General features: G+C 40.0%; 1 protein-coding gene across 4 annotated transcripts in view; it reads right to left on the bottom strand.

Moving 5' to 3' along the window:
- The window catches only part of TMEM273 (transmembrane protein 273), a 34,086-nt gene extending 20,694 nt beyond the window's left edge, over window positions 1–13,392 (bottom strand). For 2 of the 4 annotated variants that reach the window (XM_045068788.1, XM_045068787.1), the window contains exon 1: window positions 13,259–13,392. In XM_045068788.1, the coding sequence (XP_044924723.1) occupies window positions 13,259–13,304 (46 nt within the window). In that variant the 5' untranslated portion in view covers window positions 13,305–13,392. Of the gene's footprint in view, window positions 1–1,077; window positions 1,175–13,258 lie in introns of all 4 variants that reach the window. The other 2 variants (XM_045068786.1, XM_004765848.3) reach the window with 2 other exon arrangements.
- Between the last annotated feature and the right edge of the window lie 10,676 nt (window positions 13,393–24,068).

The raw sequence follows: 24,068 nt of genomic DNA, 5'->3' as shown, positions 1-24,068 counted from the left end.
AGACACCAGCACCTCAGCCACAGCCTCTGACCTCAGGCCACAAGCTACTTCCAATGGGGAAGCGAGTATGAGGTGTGCAATGGGGCCTGCAAACCAGCAGACCCTGCTGGTGTGGCCCTGGACAGACCCTGCCTGTCTGCTCTCTCCCAGAAGGTTTGCCTCCAGCCATTCCAAGTGCTACACTACAGCTGGCAAGATCTTCCTGCAAAGCTGTGGCAAATGCCCTTCAGGAGAAGGCCTCCCTTCCTCCCGGTGACTCACCAAGCCCTCCTCCTCCCCTGGCCCATGCTCACTTGTCAGCCTCACTCCGTACTCCCCTCTGAGCCAGCCTACCTCCTGCCTGGGCTTTGGCAGGGGCTGTCCTCTCTTCTTAGAACTCCTTCTTTCCCATCCCACCCAGATTTGTTTCTGCACAGACTTCCTGCAGACTAGCTCCTGGAAGCTGGGGTTGTACTCTAGGCACTAATCAACCCACAGACAAGTGTTGTTACTGGCCATTTGCTGGGCGGTGACCTGGCAAGACCAGATCCTTGCACCAACAGAAGTGACAGCCCAGAGGGGGAACAAGATCCCAAAAAGGCACCCATGAAGACAGGTATACTGTTAGGATTGTGAGGAGTTCTGTGAGAGAGTATCTCCCAGGATCCTGGGAAGGAAAAGCATGAAACCCATACAGAGCAGACGATATGTGAGGAGAAGCCTTCACAGCTGGACAGGAACTTGACAGCTATTCCATGGGCCTGGACAGCAGAAACACGGGGTGGTGCATGTGATGGGGCTGTTCTGCGGACACCCTAAACACTTTGGTCTATTCTGGTAGCCATGGAAAACTGTTAAAGGATTTTAGCCACACGGGGGCGCAATTAACTCTCACTCAATAAGACTCCTCCTCCAAGAAGACCTCCTGGACACCCAAGCTTGGATCAGGAGCTTTTTCTCTGTTTCCCTCCATTTTCCTTTATCTCAGTACCTAAGACACCACATTACAACTGTTCTTCCTATAGGCTGTCAACTCCTTCAGATCAGGGCTTGAATCTGTGTCACAACAGAGCCTGATAAAAATCAATATTCACTTACCGAAAGCAAAAGCTCCCATGTCTATGTGTCCCAGTATCGTAGGGTGGCCCAAGAGCCCAGCTCCAGGCCCTTCACCTCTTCCCCTGGGCAGCAACTCCTAGACAACACGACCCAAAGGTTTGCGTAGGTTTCTGAGGGGGTGCAGGCGGGTTCCAGGCAGAAATTCCCCAGCTGCTCATCTGTTTTGTTCAGATGAGCAGGAGAGAGCAAGCCCGTTCATCTCACTGAGAACCATTAGCCTGTTATTTAATGGAATCAAATTTAATAAAAGGAGCAGTTCAGGCAATTCTGGAGGATAAATGAGGGTATAGATGTGACAGAGATGCTTACAGTGACTTTAAAGAGGAAGCACAAGTGGTTAACGTGGAAGTGAGTGAAAAACTCTGCTGAGCTATGGAAAGTGTTCAAGGACCACTGGAAATTCCCAGCAGGTGTTTTGTGGAGGTCACCACACTGTCCTTCCTTCAGGATCCCCCAGGATCAGTGCTGTGTGTCTGAGAGACATTAAGGAGCCCCGAGTCCCCTCCCCAAAGATCTTCCTCCAAACCACCCACCCATCAGGTTCTTAAAAACTCGTCTCAGACCTCCATTTCTGGAAAGATAGAACAGGCTAACCTTTCCCTATTCTTCTCACCAAATTTAGCTTAAAACCTAGATATTAGACAAAAACAAACAAACAAACATAAGAAGATCCTGAAAGATGGAGAGAAGAAGGCAGACTGGCTGAGGACCTTGGGGGCCCCACTGGAGGCAGCCTGTAGCCTGTGGTCAAAGTGTGGCTGTCACAGCTCATAAAAATATAAGTCAACAAAACAGACTTTCTTCTCCTCTAAGATTTCTAAATTCTGTTTGACTGTTTAGACTAAGAAATAACATGTCTAAAGTAGTTCCCAATATATGTAGAGGAAATATTTAAGAGACGAAAGGGACATAGAGACACAATTTCCACTTTTCACTTGAACTGTTAAAATGTTGATAACAATAGATGATAATATATTATGCATATATCATGGAATACCTACTATACTAGTCCAATGGTAGGAATATCTACCATTCCAGTGTTTAAGCAACCACTGAAAAGGCAATGAAAAGAAATATGTTCAAAAACACTACAGACAAATCAAATGGAATTCTAATAAAGAATGTTCCAGTAACACACAGGAAGGTAGGAAAAAGAGAAATGAAAAACAGAGAACAAGGAGAAATCATAATATAAAGGGGCAGCCTGAAAGCTCCAACATATCAAGAACTACATTAAGTGTAAATTGCCTATATCTGCTAATTAAAAAACAGGTTTGCAAAGCTTATTTAAAAAATGATTGAACCATATGCTGTCCACAAGAAACTCACCCTAAATATGATATAGGTATGTAGAAAATAAAAGAATGAAAAAAAGAAATCCATGCAGACATTAACAAAAAGAAAGAGGAGTGGCTACATTTATATCAGAGACATTTTTGAGCACAGAAAATTAATGGTAGGGCCAAAGATATTACATGACATTGTATTACATTACATAATGATAAAAGAGCCAATCCACCAAACAGACACAGTAATCCTAAATCCTTATAAACAAACAACACAGCTGTAAAATCTGTGAAGCAGAAACCAATAACACTGAAAGGAAAAATAGACAGATGCACAACTATAGTTAAAGGCTTCAATAGTCCTCTCTCAACAACTGATAAAACTAGACAGAAAATCAGCCATGATAGAAAAAAATTCAACCATATTATCAAGCAAAAGGACCCAACACCAGCAGAATATGCATTCTCTTCAAGCACTTCTATAAGATATATCAAGGTATCTAGACTACATTCTGCATCAAACATCAACAAAATTAAAATAATTTCACTCATACAAAGTGAGATCACAATGGGCTCAACTAGAAATTAACAATAGAAAGATAACCAGAAATTTTCCAAACACTTGGAAACTAACGATATTTCCACAAAATTTGTGTGTCAAAGAGGAAGTCTCAAGGGAAATGAAAATATTTATTAACTAAATAAAAATGCAAACACACATATCAATATTTGTAGGGCATAGCTAACATAGCTGAGAGGGCAATTTATAGTACTAAATGCTTACATTAGGAAAGAGGTGAAGTCTTCAAACCAATAATCTAATATCTCACTTGAAGAAATCAGAAGAACATCGAAATAAAGCCAGAACATGCAGAAGGAAGTAAATAATAAAGACCATAGCAGAAATCAATGAAGCAGAAAACAGAAAAAAAAATAAAATGGTTTATTTGTAGCCTGTAGCCTGTAATAAAGCCTGTAACCTTTATTAAATGGTTAATAAAAAAGAAATTAAAAAATCCAATACTTTGAAAAGATCAATCAGATAAACCTCTATTGAGACTGGCAAGGGAAAAAAGAGAGATGACACCAATATCGGAAGTGAAACAGGAACATCACTACAGATCCTATAGACATCAGAAGGGTAATAAGGGAATACTATGAATAACCCTAGCCATAAAAACCTGGTGGACTTATGGACAACTGGGTGACACAGTTGGTCAAGCAACCAGCTCTTGGTTTCAGCTCAGGTCATGATCTCAGGGACTTGAGATTGAACCCCATCATGGGCTCCACACTCAGTAAGGAGCCTGCTTGAGATTCCCTCTCCGTCCCCATCTGCCCCTCCTCCCCATATGTGCACTTTCAATCTCTCTTACATAAATAAATGAATCTTTGAAAAAGAAAAACTGGTGACTTAGATAAAATGGGCCAATTCCTCAAAAAGTACTGACTGTCACAACTCATCTGATATGAAATATTTTGAAGCCCTATAACTATTAAGGAAACTGAACTCAAAATCTACAAACCCCAAAAAAGAAGTCCACAGGCCCAGACAGTTTCAGGGGAGAATTCTAGCAAATTTTTAAAGAATAATTAACACCAATTATGCAAAATCCCATCCAGACAATAGAAGAGAAGAGAAAGCTTCCTAATTCATTTTATGAAATCAACATTACCATGACATTAGGACCAGAGAAAAAAAGGTGCAAAAAAGGACAACTACAAACCAGTGTTCATCATGAATACAGACTCAAAAACTCTTACCAAATGCTATCAAGTAGAATTCAGAAAAATAAAATCATGACCAAATGGAGTCTAGTCAAGGATGCAAGTCTGGTTTGATATTCAAAAATACATCACCGCAATCCACCACATTAACAAATAACAGAAGAATAAAATCACATGATCATATCAAGTGATGCAGGGTTCTAAACCCACGTATGACCAAAATTCTCAGAAAACTAGGAAAAGAGGGAAACATCATCAACTTATTAAGAATCTACAAAAAATCCAACAGCTAACATCACACTTAATCATAAGAAACAACGTGTTTTCCTACGAAGAACAAAAATAAGGCAAAGCTACTTGCCATTGCCCTACCTGTTCAACATAGTACTGGAAGCTCCTGCCAGTCCAATAAGACAAGAAAAGGAAACTAAAACAACATACCATTCAGAAAGGGGAAAATACAACCATTTGCAGTTCATGGTCCACATAGAAAATCCCAAGGAATCTAAAAAATAATTCCTAAAATTAGTAAGTGAATTCATTAAGGTGGCAGAATAGAAGATTGACATACATAAATCCCTTATACTTCTATATACTAATAGTTACACATAGAAAGAGAAATTTAAATACAATTTATTATCACCCCCACAAAAAATACTTAGATATAAACCTAATAATACATGTACAGATTTCACATATTAAAAATTCCACAATGGTGATGAGAGAAATAAAAAAGAATCTTAATAAATGGAGATACAAACCAAGTTCACGGAAAACTCAGCTAATAAAGATGTCAAATCACCCCAAACTGATCTCTAGATTTAATGTAATTCCCATCAAAATCCTTGCAAGATTTTTTTATTGATGTAGATAAGATTATTCTAAAATTTACATGGAAAGATAAAGGAAATAGAATTGCTAAAAACCTTTTTTTTTTTTTTTAGAAAATGAAGAATAAAGTAGGAGGGAACATTCTAACATCTTGAAATTTACATACTTACAGAAATCAAAACTGCTTGGTATTGGCCGAGGAACAGACCAATGGAAAAGAAAAGATGACCCAGAAATAGTCCATACAAGAATGATCAATCGATTCTGGACAACAGAGCAAAAACAATTCAATAGAGGAAGAATAGTTTTTTCCAGCAGTGGTGCTGGAGTGATTAGATATCTATAAGCAGCAACAACAACAACAATAAAGTATGCTGAGCTAAATTCACAAATGAACTCCAAGTGGATTACAGAATCAAATGTAAAAGATAAAACTGTACAACTTGGTGAAAGGTAAAATAGAAATGGGGTTATTTAAAAGGGAACAAAGAGGTCATTAAGGAGATGGACCTTATGCACACCCTCACTGGACAGACCCATGAACTTCTGAACTAGGTCAAACTGCAAATATTTCAAAAGACTCAGCCAGAACACCTATGACTTGTTAAGAGAAGTTAAGCAAAGGCTTAATTAAGATAGTCTTAGCAACAAATTATATTCAATCAAGATTATTTTTCTGTTGCTAACACCAATCAAAATTCTTTGTAAACAACATTCAAGCATTCCCTTTGTTTTTAGAAACCCTTGACTTCTGTTCCTAGAGGGGAGGGGAGGTGCACTATTTGTGTTGTGTTGTTAAATCTTTTGTGTTCCTGAATTACACATCGGAGGCCCCCAATCAATGATTTTTGTTTTTGTTTTAGTTCCGGGTTTTTTTGTTTGTTTGTTTTTTGGTTTTTTTTGATTGACAACTTTTAGGAGAAAACATAAGATTAAGGAAGGAGCAAGCTGGCAGAGGAGTAGGAGAAAACATTAGATAAAATCTTGGAGACCTAGGGCATGAGTAGTGAAAATGTTTCAGATGTGCTATCAAAAGCATGATCCATAAAAGAACAAAAAAATCAGTAAACTAGACTTAATTAAAATTAAGTACTTTTGTTCTATGAAAAACCCTATGAGGGGGATGAAAAGATCAGATAGAGACTGGGAGAAAATATTTTCAGATCACATCTTTGAGAAAGGACTTATATTCAGAATATATTAAAAACTCTTAAAATTCAATAGTAAAGGAAAAACCAAGCAAACCAATTAGAAAACTGGCAAAAGTCATGAAGAGAATGCTGGCTTGACCAGGGCATTTCTCCTCACCTTCCCAGGGTCCTCCCTTTTTCATTTATGTTCCACTGATTTTCCCAGTGACCCTGCTGTATTGTTTTCTTTTGTTACATTTGTGATAAATTGTTGCATGGCAAAAGAAAACTAACATGTCAAGAATTCTTTCTTCCTGGAATCCACTCACTGCCTGATTGTGAACCATTGTCTTGGCAGGAATCTGAAACAGGGGAAAAGCTGTCAGGAAAGATTTTTACAAAGATCTCAGGGACTAAGAGCCAAGGAATAAAGTGATGACTTTGACTTGTAAGATAAAAACGAATTTAATTCTCTTTACCCCAGCCTCTGCCATCTTTTCATTATAAATTAAGGGGGCGGGGGGGGGGGAGGTGGCGGGAAGCCTCTGTTCTCTTCAATAACTCTGGCTCTTTCAGTGAAGGATGTTTTAGGCACTGGAACATAATTAAAGTGATATTGTATTTCTTTTATTATCATGATTATAATAATACATAGATTTCAGCGAGTCCTTTCCAACAGAATTAAAACGGAGACAGATGGCTGACATTTTGGTTGGAATTAAGAGTCCATAGGAATATTTTATCTGGCAGCCTTTTAAAAAGGAAGGTACAAACCTCTAAGAAAATGCCTAGATATCTCACCAGATATTTTCAATAGCTATTCTTAGAGCAATATTTTAGCAAAATTCAGCAATATTGATCGGTTGGTAGTTAAGTGCAAATATTTATTTAGAATTGTGACAACTGTAACCCACAATCTGTGGAGGCCGAGAAAAAACAAGGCCATCACACCTCAGGTTTAGCCTTAGCATAAGTACAGCCATCTTAGCTCTGGCAGCCGTCTCAGACCCCTGTGCCCAAGGGCTGAACTTTCCCTCACCCTGCTTTAGTAACCCCCACCCTGTTTTGGTTCCAGGAAACCCCACCCTGCTTTAGTAACAGGAACCCATAAATACCCCTGCCTTAACTAAGCTCAGGGTCCAAGTTCCTACTCTGCTGTGTCGGTTATACTTGGGCGCAAGTTAAGATTGTCAAATAAACCCTCGTGTGATTGCATCAGTACTTGGCTCCTTGGTGGTCTCTCAGATGTGAAAACTCTGGCACAACAAATCAGCTATAAGTCTTTCATCATTATGTCAAGAGAACCTGAGCCTTTCTTAGACAGGTATCTTCTGCTTCCAAACGTGAAGCCCTTAGAAGGACCCAAGAACGGTTATACGTTGTTTAGTACAGAAAGGATAACTGGAATCACTAGAATATCAGGCAAACTCCAAAATGTGGAACGTTCTATGAAAGAAAAGGAGATGGGGTGCTCGAGTGGCTCAGTGGGTTAAATCCTCTGCCTTCAGCTCAGGTCATGATCTCAGGGTCCTGGGATCAAGTTCTGCATCAGGCTCTCTGCTCAGCAGGGAGCCTGCTTCCCCCTCTCTCTGCCTGCCTCTCTGCCTATTTGTGATCTCTCTCTCTCTCTTTCTCTGTCAAATAAATAAAAAAAAAAAAAAAAGGGAAAAAAAAAAGATGGAAGCTTCTAAAACACCAATGTCATAAAAGACAAAGGCTGAGGAGATGTTTCGGGTAAAGAAGGTCAAAGAAACAAGGTTACCAAATGCCACATCGGCCCCTCCACTGTCTCCTTTGTTCAGGACAGTGAAGCTGCAAAGGGCATTGGTGGGTCCAGTGAAAATACTGAACTGCGATAGATTATGTGAAAGTATTTTGACAATGATAACTTTCCTGATGTTGCCAACTGTGCTGTGGTTATACAAGAGATTGTCTCCATTTTTAAGAAATACACACTAATGTACTTAGGGTTAAAAAAACAACATGATAGATATAACTTACTCTCAAATGACTCTGAAAAAAAAGACATCTCTCTCTTACTATATAGAACTATATATATTTATATCCTCATTTGTTTGGTATAAACATATTTCTCCAGAGAGGTAACATAAGATAATGCAAATGATGGAATCTGATTAAGAAATCAGCAAATCATACAGGTGTTCTTTGTATTATTTTTCTTGCAATTTTTCTTTAAGTTTGAAACTATCTTGAAATAAAAGATTGAGAAAACAGTTCCAAAAGTCATGTCAGTTTTCCATGATGACACTACTTTCTATTCTCAGCTGGGCGGCAGTTTGGTATTGGAGCTCCAAGTACAGCTTTTCAGCATCAAACTGTTTGCATTTGAATCCAACATTTCCACTCACCAGCTATGTGACCTCTGATAAGTTACTTTATCATTCCGGGCCTCAGTTTCTTCATCTGTGAAATGGGCATGAGAAGAACATCTGCTTTGTGGCTGGTTTATCAGAAACAAATGAGATCTACGTAGGAGTGCTGGGCGAGACACCATACTCAGAATCAGCTCTCAGGAAGTGGGCTTTGATGATGCTTTCAAGGAAAATAATCTACACATGAGAGAGAAGGTGTAGTAAGAGCCAAGATGAGTTTTAAGTCAAAGCAAAAGAAGAGGGAGGAGGAGTAGAAGAAGGAGAAGAGGAAGAAGAAGGAGGAGGAGGAGGAGGAGAGGGAGGAGGTAGGGGAAGGGGGAGGAAGGGGAGAGGGAAGGAAAAGGGAAAAGGAAGGGGAGGGGGGAGGGGGAGGGGAAGGGCGAGGGGGAGGAGAAGAAGTAAGGAAAAAGAAGAGAGAGGAGGAGAAAGTATCTTACATACAAGTTACCAAGATTCACAAGCTACAGTGAATACAGTAGTGTGACATGACTCAACACAGAGAGACACAAATACTGGCACAGAATAGGAATCCCATTAATAGTTCAAATATGCATTAAATGGGTATAAAATAGAAGCAACACTGCAAAGCAGGGGAGAAAGGAAAGATTGTGAAATAAATGATATTAAGATCATTGAGGTTTCATATAGAAAAAACCTAAAATTAGATCCTTTGTTTAGGCCATACACAAATATAAATTCCAAATAAATTAAAGGTGCAATCATGGAAAATGCAACCACTTTAATTAAAAAAAGAAAAAAGTTTCTTAGACAAGGGAGAAAAACCAGACACAGCAAAAGTCAAAGAATAATAAATGTCATTGTATCCCATTTACAGACTTCTGCAGAGCAAAGGATACCACAAAGATAAAAGATAAACAACATACATAGATAGGATATTGACAATACATGACAGAGCCAAGTAATTAATATCCAGAAAAATATATATAAAGGACCAATTGGACCACAGGAAATGTACAGAAAAAGACACCTGGCTGTCTGATAACGAAAGGGAAAATAGTTAATCTCACTAGTCATCAGGAACGTGCAACCTAAAAACTTGGAGATAATATTTTACAACTCTGATTGGCAAAAAATGAGAAGTCTGACACTACTGAGTATTACTAAACCTTTAGGGGGACAGAAAGGTCCGGATCTTGCTAATGGAGAGCAATTTGGCAATATCCAATGAGGGGAAAATTGTCCATACCCGTGACTTGTGACGTCTTCAAGATTGTCTCCCAGAAAACAGCCGCGCATGGCTTCTAAAAGATGAGACTGAGAAGTTTCATTACAGCATCAACAAACACTCAACAAGTAAGAAACAACCTAAATTCTCTCAGTTACCAGAAGGTACAACTAAATTATGATGTAGTGTTTCAACAGACCTATTTAGGACAGTTGAAACGAATACCATTGATCTATGTGATCAGCACGGGGAGCTAAGGCAGCGTGTTGAGTGTGCTGTAGTGACATTCGTGTCACATGTTGAACCCCTAGAAAGCAACACAGGAAGGAAGCTCAGTCAAAGCAGGGGTGCTGTATCTTTCGGAGAAGAGAGGAAACAAAACAGGGGAGGGGAGCCCCAAGGGCATTAACTCCATTTCTGACATTCTCTTTCTTTGATGGATATGTTGATTTATCTATCTACTTACAAATCTGTCTAAAAAACCAGCCAAATTTTAAAAATGTATTAATTCAAGGTGTTGGGTCCATGTTTGTTACATTGATGTCAGTTTTTTTTTTCTTTTTTAAGATTTTATTTATTTATTTGACAGAGGGAGACAGTGAGAGAGGGAACACAGGCAGGGGGAGTGGGAGAGGGAGAAGCAGGCTTCCCATGGAGCAGGGAGCCCGATGTGGGACTCGACCCCAGGACCCTGGGATCATGACCCAAGTTGAAGGCAGAAACTTAACGACTGAGCAACCCAGGAGCCCTACATTGATGTCAGTCTTAAAATAGTTTTAGAATATTGGAAAACTGACTTTCCCAAAACTGTCCAACTACTCTGTGTTGTGGGAAATAGAGGCTCATGCAAGCCAGGATGTCACGGGAGTCACTAGGGAGAGATGTCCCTCTTCCTCCCATGTCCCCAAAAGCCCTCATGCACAGCTCTCACATATGCCCTGGGCTGACTGGCCTGGTCCCCTGCCCTGTGTTAGTAGGTATCACTAGATAATCCCCCAGGTCGCTTCTACCAGTTTGTAAAGAAAAGTTTAATTAATTCTTACAACTTTCAAAGAGGCTATCATGCTACTTTTTGGTGCGGTGCATAGAAATTTATTTTGTATTAAGAATATATATGATCCTTATGAAAAATATCAATACAAAGAAACCGAAAGATGCCTTATAATCCTATTTCCTAGAAAGGGTAAAAGGAAACTTTTCATGACTTGCTGTATTTCCTTCCAGTCAAGTTTTGGATAGGCAAGCAAACATATGGAAAATGTAATTCTGTACCTATAACTCCACAAGTTTGTCACCTCCCCTTTATCCATGTCAGTTCTGAGAATGTTTTTCATGTAAACATTTTGGATATCGTTTGAAAAGTTTGATTATAACTGATTTAGCCAGGGCGCCTGGGTGGCTCAGTGGTTTAAGCCTCTGCCTTCAGCTCAGGTCATAATCTCAGGGTCCTGGGATTGAGCCCCGCATTGGGCTCTCTGCTCAGCAGGGGAGCCTGCTTCCCGCTCTCTCTCTGCCTGCCTCTCTGCCTACTTGTGATCTCTCTCTATCAAGTAAGTAGATAAAAATCTTTTAAAAAAAACTGATTTAGCCAGATTCTGACTGAAAATCATTTGTTTTCTGGTTTCTACTGGAGTCAACAGTGCTAAATAACATCCTATTAAATATTCAGGGAAATTTTTATCCTATTACTTCATCAGGATAAATTTCTGGGTAAAAGGTTGTGAACAGCTTACACTTTGCTACATGTTATCCAATTATGTCCTGAGAAGATTGGGTCAATCAGTGTTCTAATCATCCAAATAGTGAGTGCCCACCTCCTGTTAGATCCCGGCCATGTGCTTTAAACGTGGCCGCAGACTGAGTTCTCTCAACAGCCCTGTGAGGTTCGTACAGTCATTATCCCCAAGTTACAGATGAGAAAACTTAGCACAGACAGGATGGACAACGTGCCCCAGCTCCCAGGGCTGGTAAAGAGCTAAGAGGATTAACATTCGTTTCTTTAGAGGGAAACACAGTCTCTGAAACACCACTGTTTCTGCCAGCGGTATCTGAAAACACTAACTGGCTGTGATACCTTAGCCAACTAATTAAAACTTTATCCTTAAAATGCGGATAATGGTGGGACCTATTTCATGAAGTTGCTGTAGGCACCAAATGAGCTAATGTGTTTAAGGGAATAGGCAGCAGGTCGAATGCACTCAAAAATGTTACATTACTCTTTCTTTTATTATCTGGGACCTTGAGCATTTTCAAGGCTTATCGCTTGTTCGTAATTTTTCGGAAAACTGCCTACTTGTATCATGGGCACATTTTTTTCAGGGGATTTCTTAAATTTCACTTCCTTCCCCACACCCACCCCCTGGGACAGGCGGGGGGAAGGAAGATGTACAGACTGGTCTGTACATCTACACTGGTCAAAAGCAGAAACAGGTTAAGATGCCTGCCACCTCTGTCACGTCGCCGAGCACACTTTGCGTTTTCTGCCCTGCACACACGTCTTTTTTGCTTGCTGGTTCTAACTACCCCCATGGCCACTGCCACTCATTACACATGGCCATTTCCACATGTAAACTGCTAGATGCCGAGGCTCTCTGCCTCCCACGCTAACTCCCAGAAAGCCAAGGTCTTTGTTCACTCCGGGCTGGATGTGGGCTTCAGGCAGGAGTCCTGCCCCTGAGAATTAGCACTGCCCATGTCCCGGATCTAAGTGTTGCTTCTTCAGATAGAAGATTAGATCTGGAGATCGACTGCCTGCCTTTGAGTCTTGACCCAGGGCAAGTTCTGAGAAACAGCCTCTTTGTGCAGATGCCTTTTTAAGAAATATCAATTAATGTTGAAGCAGATTTTGCAAAGTACGTGGCTCATTAATCTCTGTTTATCTCTGTCTACACATATCATTCTAACCATCATTCTGGGCCTCAATCTTTATCTCTCTCTATTTTCCCTCTCTGATTCTCTGGTCTTCTATTTCTCCCTCTATATCCGGCCTTACTTTTCTATCAGTCTCCACCTTTTCCCCTTCTTCCTTCTTTTGATGTACAGAATTAAAGAAGATGTTTAAAAGTCTGGATACTTCTGGGTGACTAAGAACCTCCTCCTTCATTCCATAATAAGACTCATTCACCATGAACTATGGAGAAGCACCTACATTTTCTCATTTTAGATAATTATTTTGGTTTGACCTAATTAAATTGAACTTAATTTTCAAACAATCCTAGAAGACATGCATTATTCTCCCCCTTATCTCTTATTGGTTCAGAAACGGAGAGAGGGTCCAAGAAGTTTGCAGCAGTTTGTCAGCAATGAGGCCACAATTTAAAGCCAGATTTTTCCAGGTCCCAAGCCCAAAGCTCTTTCTACCACATGACCCTTTCCTGTTCTCCCCTGACACAGAAGCATCTGTAAGTTGCAGCTGGAATGAAACAGACAAAAATCGTTGCTCACTGTTTCCTGTCTCAAAATGAGAAAAGCTGTCTATCTCAAGGGACACATCTGTGCTTGAGGGACTGAGCCCCAGTGGGCTAATGCTCCCCCAGTTTCCCACTCACTGAGGGACCCCAGCCACAGAAGAGTCCCACCCACACCATTTCTGCATTCCTTACTTACCCAGGAGGAGGAGGAGGGCTCTCAGCATGCTGGCCCCCAAGCCCATGCCGGCTCTATGCTCCTGGCTCCTCTCTGAACAGGCACCGAGCGCTGTATGACCCAAGGCTGCAAGGGACAGGAGCCAAGCTCCACGTGACAGACAAGGAGGAAGCTGCCTCCACGCCAGGAGGCTGCTCAGTTCCTCTCCGCGACATCAAAGGGCAGGGCTGAGAGAAGCACTTGTTGTCCTAGCTCTGCCATCTGTGGAAGGGAACTAGCCCACAAGAAAGGCTCCTTGAGGCTTTCCAGGATACTGGCTATCACCCCATCTATCTCCCATAACCTACCCCCACCCACCACACACACACACACATAGCACGGGAAGAGAAGTGCCCTGAGGGCAGATTCTTGCCCAGAGACCCAGGCTGATGAGTCTCAGAGGGGGTTGTGGGCAAAGCAAATATGGATGTCTAGGTCATGCAACGCCCATGGCCACCAGCCCACAATGTACCGCAGTCACTGTGCTTGGTGCCATAGACGTCTCTCAGTCTGGGAGGCTGACTCTCTTCTCAGAATAACATTTTAAATGTCCAAAATAAAGTAGCTAGGATCCTAAAAGAAACCAGTTATATTGGGGTCCCTGGGTGGCTCAGTCAGTTAAGCACCTGCCTTCAACTCAGGTCATGGTCCCAGAGTCTTGGGATCGAGTCCTGCATGGGGCCGGTGGGGGAAGCCTGCTCAGCAGGGAGTCTGCTTGTCCTTCTGCCCCTGAACCTGCTCGTGCTCTCTCTTTCTCTCAATAAATAAATAAATAAATCTTAAAAAAAAAAAAAAGAAAGAAGCTGGTTATATTGAAATACAGTTACCAAAAATAGAACACACACTTATGATATAGAAATAGATGTGCTTTCTCTCTACGCAGCGAACAGCAAGATTTAGCAGAGGGGAAGAAAGTCCACAATCTTGACATCATGACAAACGTTAACAATATTTAGAGATGTCTGTACCAGCTGGAAGATGGACAAAAATCCTGCAGTTGCTACTAGCCATAAAGTCACCCATGTGGTAACATCACAGTGGTTTCTTGGTTACCCTCATGTTGAAAAGACGTGTTAAGTCTCCAGTAGAGGTTAGAGGACAAGGATGTGATTTTTTTCTCATCCACATTCCCAGACCCCACTTAAGCCCCTCATGCCGGAAGACCCTTGATTCTCAACAGGCTCAAAACAACAAATTTGGAGCCATGAGTTTCCATCCTTCTCCTTAAAACCTGCCTGACTGTCGAGCCACCAACACAAATGTGTAAGAAATCTCACTTTTAAAAATGTACAGCCCCCTCATGACAAGTGTTGAGCCCCATCCAAACAAGAGGACAGTGGTCAGCCTCTTCATCCTCGGGCTTCCTCAGCCAAATTCCTAACACTGCCATCTCACAGAGCACTGTGTCCCTCAGGCTCTCACACTAATGATGGATGTGAGAGGACCAGGATGTTTGTGAGAAAGGCCATCTGCTTTTTTGGTGCCTTAAGGTTCCATCTTCCTATCCAGACACTTTATTTCATACCAAACACTTCGGTTGGTCTTTACCTACACCACGAAACATATTCCCTCTTACTTCTCCTGAAACTTGTGAACTTTTAAAACTTTTACCCCCCCTTTTTTCCTTTTTTTTAATTTAAATTTAATTAACCAACATATAATACATCATTAGTTTCAGATGTAGTGTTCAATGATTCATCAGTTGCTTATAACACCCAGTGCTCATCACATCATGTGCCCACCTTAATGCTCGTCACCCAGATACCCGATTCCCACTCACCTCCCTTCCAGCAGCCTGGAAATCTCCCTCTCTGATTTCTTCCCATTCAGTTTTCCCTCCCTTCTCCTATGATCCTCTGCATTATTTCTTATGTTCTACATACAAGTAAAACCATATGATAATTGTCTTTGTCTGATTATTTCACTTAGCATAATCCCATCCAGTTCCATCCATGTTAATGTAAATTCATCCTTTTTGATGGCTGAGTAAAGTTCCATTGTATATATGGACCACATCTTCTTTATCCATTCATCTGTTGAAAGACATTTTGGCTCCTTCCACAGTTTGGCAACTGTGGACATTGCTGTGATGAACATTGGGGTGTGGGTGCCCTTTCATTTCACTACATCTGTATCTTTGGAGTACATACCCCGTAGAGCAATCACTGGATTATAGGGTAGCTCTATCTTCAACTTTTTGAGAAAACTCCATATTGTTTTCCAGAGTTGCTGTACCGACTTGCATTCCCTTTCTCCACATCCTTGCCAACACCTGTCATTTGCTGCCTTGTGATGGTATCTCATTGTGGTTTTGATTTGTACTTCCTTGATGAAAAGTGACGTGGAGCATTTTTTTCACGTCTCTGTTGGCCATCTCTATGCCTTCCTTGAAGAAGTGTCTGCTCATGTCTTCTGTCCATTTCTTGACTGGATTCTTTGGTTTTTTTGGATGTTGACTTTTTACCCCACTTAATGGAGATGTTTGGAGGAGAAATGTTTCACTTCCTGAGCAAACTGTGAGAGAATGCCGGAGCAGGCACAGTAAGTCATCAGCAGTGGCTGGGGACTGAGTGGAGGGTCTCAGGGGAGCCCCAAGTGGGCCCAGGGCTGCCAGGTGCACAAAGAGGTCCCCTATTTTGTGGAATCACATTTTGATTCCACTATTTTGTGGAATCACATTTTGAAAAGTTCTTACATGGGGCAGGTCAAACCAGATAGCGGTCTGTAACTTCTGCTCTAAAATACTTCTGTAAGGGTGCCTGGGTGGCTTAGTGGGCTGGGCCTCTGCCTTTGGCTCAGGTCATGATCTCAGGGTCAAGGTTCTGGGATGGAGGCCACATCAGGCTCTCTGCTCATCAGGGAACCTTCTTCCCCCTCTGTCTCTCTGTCTGCCTCTCTGCCTACTTGTGATCTCTGTCTGTCAAATAAATAAATAAAATCTTAAAAAAAATAATACCTCTGGAGACCTCTTCTAGGGCTCAACCTTTCAGATATAAACCCAGGAAGGGAAGTTCCTGCAGCAACTTCTGCTTTTCTCTCTGCCACAATCTCCTGAGACCGGAAAAGGCAGCATCTGCCACCTACTTGAGTAGAGAAGAAGGAAATACAGACTCTCAAAATGGTCCCATGAGCTAGACTCTGAAAAGATGACCTGACACCTAGGCCATGATCCTGGGTGGGATGGGTAACCTCGTTTTGGGGTGAAGCCCCCCAGCCAGAGTAGGTGCCCCCCGCCCCTGCTCCTATAACAAATGCCTGCTTTTTAACCTGAGCCTGCTCCCACCACAGCAGTCAAGATGACTCCCACTAGACTGAGAACCTGTGAAGGCAGGAGCTAGAGCCTAGTCCTGTGCCTGACTCAGCTCAAGACCTCAGTGGTGGCGACTGCATCAAGGAATAAGTTTCCTTGCTTAGCTCACTCTCAAGCAGAGCCAGCCCAGCCTCCAGCCTGTGAGCCGGAGGCAGCCAGCTCTGTCAATCCAAGGGGAAGGAGCCCATATTCTGACATTCCTCAAGGTGTGTCCCCGCATCCAGCATGGTCAACATCCAGATGCAGGAGCTCTTCTCTTCCCTCAGCACCTCAGCACCAGCAACAGAGCTCACAGAGTCACATCCCACATGCCTGCCTGCAGGGCAAGTCGAGAAAACTGTCAGATCCACCACAATTATGGGAGGTTTTTTTTTTTTAATTTTATTTTATTTTTCAGTGCTCCAAGATTCATTGTTTATGCACCACACCCAGTGTTCCATGCAATACATGCCCTATTATGGGAGATTTTTTAAAAATGAGAGATAAGGGAGATTTGAAACACGCGGTCTATCAGATTTAAATAGAACTCTACATCCAGAAATCAGAAAATAACTATTCTTCTCGAGCATGCATGCAAGCTTAAACAAAAATTACTACATCTGGGCCATGAAGTAACTCCCCAAAATTTCAAAGAATGGATGACATACAGATCACGTTTGTTTTTTTTTTTTTTAAACCACAGTGCAATCAAATCAGGTGACAGTAACAAAAAGTACATTCAGTTTCCATATGTTTGGAAGTTTTCAAACACATTTCTAGGTAACTTAGAAGTCAAATTAAAAATTACAGTAAAAATTAAAAATAGCCAGAATGTAATGATAATGAAAATGTTTTGTATCTGATTGTGTGGATTTCAAGTAAAGTAATAATTAGAAGGAAAGGATATAAATCCTTAGAAAAGAAGGGCTGAGAAGGAAAGAGTTAAGCAACCAGTTGGGGAGGTTTGGAAAGAATAAGCCTAAGAAAAGATAGAAGAAAGGCAATAATAAATATGAAAGCAGAAAAGGATAAATCAGAAAGCAAAGATTCATTAGGGAGGGTCAGCAAGTCCTAAGGTTTGTCTTTAAAAAGCTAATAATATGAAAAAGTAAAAAAATAAAAAGCCAATAATATGACAAACTTCTCATAGACCAGAAAAGAGAGAAGATACAAATAATAATATTGAGAACAAAAAGGGGTGGTAAATATCATTTTAAAGAGTTAAAATAGAAAAAACATACAATTTTCTCAATTGATATAGAACTGTATTTAATAAAATTCATCACCCACTCATGATAAAAACATCTAATCAACTAGGAATAAACAGGAATACCTCATAAAGGGTATCTACCACAAAAGAACCAATAAGCATTATTATGGTAAGCTACAGAGATGCAATCTCTTTAAAATTAGGGATAAAGGGATGTCCTATACCACCAGTTCTATTCACTAGTGTCTGGAGGTCAGGTTAGTGTGGATTTTTTTTTTTTTTTTAAAGAGGAACAACAAGGAAGAAGCTTTGAGAAGGAAGAAAAACCCTATTCTCAGGTGATATGTTTGCCTATATAGAAAGCCTCTAAGAGTCAAAGACTATTTATCATAAATAATAGTATGGCTGAATATAAGGTTAGTTTTGTTTTGTTTTTTTTAAGTAGGCTCCACACTCAGCGTGAAGCCCAGTGTGGGACTTGAACTCACGACCCTGAGATCAAGACCTGAGCTAAGATCAAGAGCCGTGTGTTTAACTGACTGAGCCACCCAGGTGCCCCAAGATCACTGCTTTTAAAATCCAGTGGATTGCTATACACCAGTAATGAACAGAAAACATATTTAAAAAAAATAAAAATTACACCACCACCAATAATATGTGTGTCTATACACAAATATGTATGGAAAATAATAAACCATGTGTGAAAAATAATAGGTATATTTAAATATATAAATTTATATATTGTTTATATATTACACATATATTTTATATATTATGAATAATATATTGTAGAAATATTTCTATTTATATGATATAGATATATCTTATGTTATATAGACATATAATACATATGTCATATATAATACACACTATAAATCTAAACAAATTTACTCAAGACTTACATGGAGAAAACTTGAGTTAACAGAATTAAAGGAAACTTAAACAAGCAAAAATGTGTCATCATGTATAAGAAAACTCAAAAATCTTAAAAATCTCAGTTCTTCTCAAACTGATCTATATAGCCTCAGTGCAGTCTTAGGCCCAAGCTCATTAATAATCAGAAAAATGAAAATCAGGACCACAATGTGATACCATTTTACACTTATAAGATGGTTAAAGTAAAAATCTTAAGCAATACATTTGGAACAACATAGAGGAACCTAGAGGGTGTTATGCTAAGTGAAATAAACCAGAAAAAGACAAATGCTGCAGGATCTAACTTATATGTAAAATCTAAAATAACCAAAATCACAGAAGCGGAGAGTAGATTGGTTGTTTCCCTGGGGCTGGGGAAGAAGGAAAATGAGGAGATGAGGATCCAGGGGTACAAAACGTTGGTTATGCATGATGAATAAATTCTGAAGACCAGCCATGTGAATGTAACTAACAATACTGTATTCTATGCTTAAAATCCACTAGGAAGGGGGCGCCTGGGTGGCTCAGAGGGTTAAAGCCTCTGCCTTCAGCTCAGGTCATGATCCCAGAGTCCTGGGATCGAGCCCCACATCGGGCTCTCTGCTCGGCAGGGAGCCTGCTTCCTCCTCTCTCTCTCTGCCTGCCTCTCTCCCTACTCGTGATGTCTCTCTGTCGAATAAATAAATAAAATCTTTAAAAAAAAAAAAAAAAAAAAATCCACTAGGAGGGTAAATCTTAGGCTTTCTCCTCACAAGAAAAGAAAAAAGAAAAGAAAGTTGTTAACTATGTGAGGTGATAGGAGGGTTGATTAGCTTAATTATGACAATGATTTCATATATATCAAAACATCAAGTTTTATAGCTGAAATGTACAAAATTTTTGTCAATTACACTTCAGTAAAGATGGGGGAAGCAATTTTGGAGAATGCTAAAATTAAATTGAGATTGTTGCGGGGGGTGGGAATAGAGTATAACATCTTTGTAGACAATTTTCTATTTTCTAGGAAAGTTGAAAGTTTGTTTATCATAGGATTCAACAATTCTACTCCTGGAGATATAACCAAGGAGACTCTTAAACGTGTACATTCAGAGATACAGAATAAAACATTTATAGAGCATGGTTTGTAATAGCAAAAAAAAAATTTTTTTTGAAAGAACCATGAAACACATCAATAGAAGAATGAACAGATATATACTATTACATAGCTATAAAAATTAATACACTACAGCAACACAGACAACTTGGATAAATTTTGGAAAACATATTGGAACTGTAATACTGTGTGAATACTGTGTGAAAAATTACTGTGTAATACTGTGTGAAAAATCAAATTACAGGGATGCCTGGGTGGCTCAGTTGCTTAAGCATCTTCTTTTGGCTCAGATTATGATTCCTGGGACCTGGGATCGAGCCCTGCATAGGGCTCCCGGCTCAGCAGGAAGTCTGCTTCTCCCTCTGCGTGCCACTTCCCTGCTTGTGCTCTCTCTTTCTCTCTCTCTGACAAATAAATAAATAAAATCTTTAACAAAAACTCAAATTGCAAAAGATGACAGTCAGAATGGTACCGTTTTCACAAAGCACAAAAACAAGCAAAACTAAACATAAAGAGTCTAGGAAATGCATTTTTTCTCATTAAATACAATTTTTAAGTCGTTAAAATGATAAACATATAATTCAGGAGAAGGGGTATGTAAGGAAAGAACACGCAGCAGGACACTGAGGTCATGTTCTAGTTCTTTAATTATGAGTGGGTGCTTTGGTGTTTGTGTTATTATGATGATTCATTAGTAGGAAGTTTACATGCCGAGTTCTTCCCAGAGAAGTCCTAGTGTTTGTGCCATTATCTTGGTGCAGATATAATAACATCCCCTTTTATTCCCAAAGTTTTGTCAAAGGCCAAAAGGTTTGGAGCATTAATCATATAGTCTCTTTATTCATTAGCTCCTTATTAAAGACTCCATAATTTAAATGTAATTAAAGCAAATATTAATACTAGCAGAATTGTGTTGATAGAAATTCAAATTATTTGAATCATTCTAGTCATAAGTATCAGTAGATTTAAAAATTTACACAAGATTTGAAACATTAATCCCACTTGGAAAAAAATATTTAAGGAATTAACTGAGCAAATGTAGAACGATGTACAAAGATGCTCACCATGCAAATTTTTTTGAGATTAAAAATCAAATGACAAATAAAGACGGAAACCAACCTAAGTTGGCCCATGTATAAACTGAAATCACTGACAGGGTAGTGCACACCAGTAAATGTGTACCTTTACCTTCATCAACTAGCTTCAGTTTCAATAAGCAAATTGGTGTTTCCGGGGAATGGAAAAACGTAAATGAGACAAACATGGTCAGTGGTGCAGCCCACTTGTCCAAAACCTTTTGCAAAATAAAAAACTGTGACCTTTGACTGTGGTTACCAGAAAGCATAAGGTAGAGTAAGATATGTGTGCATTTGGAGGTTGACAACAGGGAATCATATACATAAATGTGATCTTATTTACCATACATATTTATTTTTGTGTTGTTTTAATATCATTTCCTGATTATAAAAATTATATTTACACCTTTACACGCATATAACTTCATTTCTTTCCCTATTTTTGCGTGGCTGTACATAGCTCTGCTGCTGACCCAAGAACAATATTGTGATTCTAAATTTTCTCAAATATGGCCAGGTCATGATGAAAAGCATAATGTCCATTAAGGTACTAATGCAAATTTCATTATTAAAGTAATCGATCTTGAAACAATGAAACTACCAAAACTAAAAGCATCTTTCACGTTAAATTTTTCACTAGTGCCCCACCAGAGCCAAGGAGCTGTTCATTCACCAAAGGACTGTGGGGAATAAAGGCGCATTCACCAGCGCAAAGGCCGTTTGACTCAGGGTCTCCTGGCCAAACAAACTAGGACTGGACGGCTAGGAGCCCTGCTCAAAGGAAGCTCTGGGGACCCAGCGTCTTTCTCAGGCTGGGCCTCCGACTTCATCTACACCTGGCCCCTCATAGGTTGGTGGAGATTCAGGACACTATGGCGTATGCAGTATTTACCACACTGTTGAAAGGAAGAACTTCATTCTTGGTCCACATCTCTTTTTTTTTTTTTTTTTTTTTTATGCTTTCTTAGATTTTTTTTTATTTTATTTTATTTATTTATTTATTTATTTTTAAATATTTTTTTTTTAATTTTTTATTTTTTATAAACATATATTTTTATCCCCAGGGGTACAGGTCTGTGAATCACCAGGTTTACACACTTCACAGCACTCACCAAATCACATACCCTCCCCAATGTCCATAATCCCACCCCCTTCTCCCAAACCCCCTCCCCCCGGCAACCCTCAGTTTGTTTTGTGAGATTAAGAGTCACTTATGGTTTGTCTCCCTCCCAATCCCATCTTGTTTCATTTATTCTTCTTCTACCCACTTAAGCCTCCATGTTGCATCACCACTTCCTCATATCAGGGAGATCATATGATAGTTGTCTTTCTCTGCTTGACTTATTTCGCTAAGCATGATACGCTCTAGTTCCATCCATGTTGTTGCAAATGGCAAGATTTCATTTCTTTTGATGGCTGCATAGTATTCCATTGTGTATATATACCACATCTTCTTGATCCATTCATCTGTTGATGGACATCTAGGTTCTTTCCATAGTTTGGCTATTGTGGACATTGCTGCTATAAACATTCGGGTGCATGTGTCCCTTTGGATCACTACATTTGTATCTTTAGGGTAATGACCCAGCAATTGCACTCTTGGTCCACATCTCTTACAAAATTGCAAGAGTTGGCATTTATCAAATTGAAAATCAGCAAAAATTCAAACTACCCAGATACCCTATTTCTTGACTTCAGCCTTTTGTAAAGGATTGTCTACTCTCTAGGCCTCACAGATGACGATGCAGGAAGCTTCTTGGAGAACACTAGAAAACTCTGCCTCATTTTCTCAGAAGGAATTAAAGTTTTTCCTGGCTTCTCTACCTGAGAAATAAGCCTTTAGTCAGCCACAGAGTCTCAAGTTGTAAATAGGATTCTGCCCTAGAATCACAAGACCTTAGCATAAACACTATTTTCTTTGTATTAACAAATGTTGTCAGGTAAATAAAGATCCCAAAGATGGGACCTACATGAAAAATCTGTTCTTACCAACACAGACCCAAAGATCTAACTATTTGGGGAATTTTCCCAACAGGATATTGCTAATTAGAGCAGAAAGATTTGGGATGGAGAAGATAAAAACATTGGAGAAACAGTGCTGCGATTGAGTCAGGCTTTTTAAAAAGAAATTTAGAGGTATGCCTGGGTGACTCAGTCAGTTAAGTATCAGCCTCTTGATTTTGACTCAGATCATGATCTCAGAGTCATGAGATTGAGCCCCAGGTTGGGCTCTGCACTCAGCAGGGAATCTGCTTGAGATTCTCTCCCTCTCCCTCTGCCTCCCCCAAAAGAAACAAATCTTTTTTAAAAATTAAAAAAGAAATTTATAGTCAACTATAATGCAGTGATTAAGAGGACAGACTCTGGGCCAGATGGCCTTGACCCTAAACTTAACCACACTCCATCTAGTTTCTTATTTGTAATGGAGAAATAGAAATGTTATGAGGGTTGTTAGAGGAGTGAGTTTTGTTATGAGGAGTAAGTGAATTAATACATGTGAACCTCCTAAAAAATGATCACCACATTGTTAAGTGTAAATGTAAGCGGTTGATGTTATTGTTATTCTTTATAAAATTGATTTACAAAAGTAAACTCATTGCAAGTGACCTATAAAATAAATATTACAAATCTATACAATGGGCTACATAGAAAAAATGGAGACTTACCACATTCCCTCATAGACTAGCATAAGTTCCCTCACAGACCAGCACAGGGCTTCTTACAGAAAAGGGAGAAGGAACATCTGGGTGGCTCAGTCGGCTAAGCATCTGCTTTCAGCTCAGGTCATGATCCCAGGGTCTTGGGATCAAGCCCCGCATCAGTGTCCTTGCTCAGCAGGGAGTCTGCTTCTCCTTCTGCCTGCCACTCCCTTTGCTTGTGCTCTCTCTGTCTCTGACAAATAAGTAAATAATTTTTTTTTTTTAAGTCGAAAAGAAAAGTGAGAAGACTGGGGACTCCCTAGGAGCTAAAGTGAAAATTGCGGGAAAATCCCATGGAGATAGAAGGTGGTTGGTTTTCAATGTGTACATGTAGGAAATGGCAGTCTTGAGCTGAAAGACCTGGGCCCTCCAGACCAGGTTTAGGTTTAGGCTGGTGAGGAGCATTCTACTTAACCTACCTGAATTTTCACCTGAATTGCCCAGATGAAACAAAAGAATGACAGGGCCAGCTGGAGTCATGAGTGGTCATCAGGAGAGCATTGAAGGGAA

Source organism: Mustela putorius, unplaced genomic scaffold (assembly GCF_011764305.1).
Source record: "Mustela putorius furo isolate JIRA1106 unplaced genomic scaffold, ASM1176430v1.1 tig00003909_pilon_pilon_pilon, whole genome shotgun sequence".
In the NCBI taxonomy this organism is placed as follows: domain Eukaryota; kingdom Metazoa; phylum Chordata; class Mammalia; order Carnivora; family Mustelidae; genus Mustela; species Mustela putorius.
Note: the sequence above shows the minus strand (reverse complement) of the source record. Positions and strands in the feature narration are given on the sequence as shown.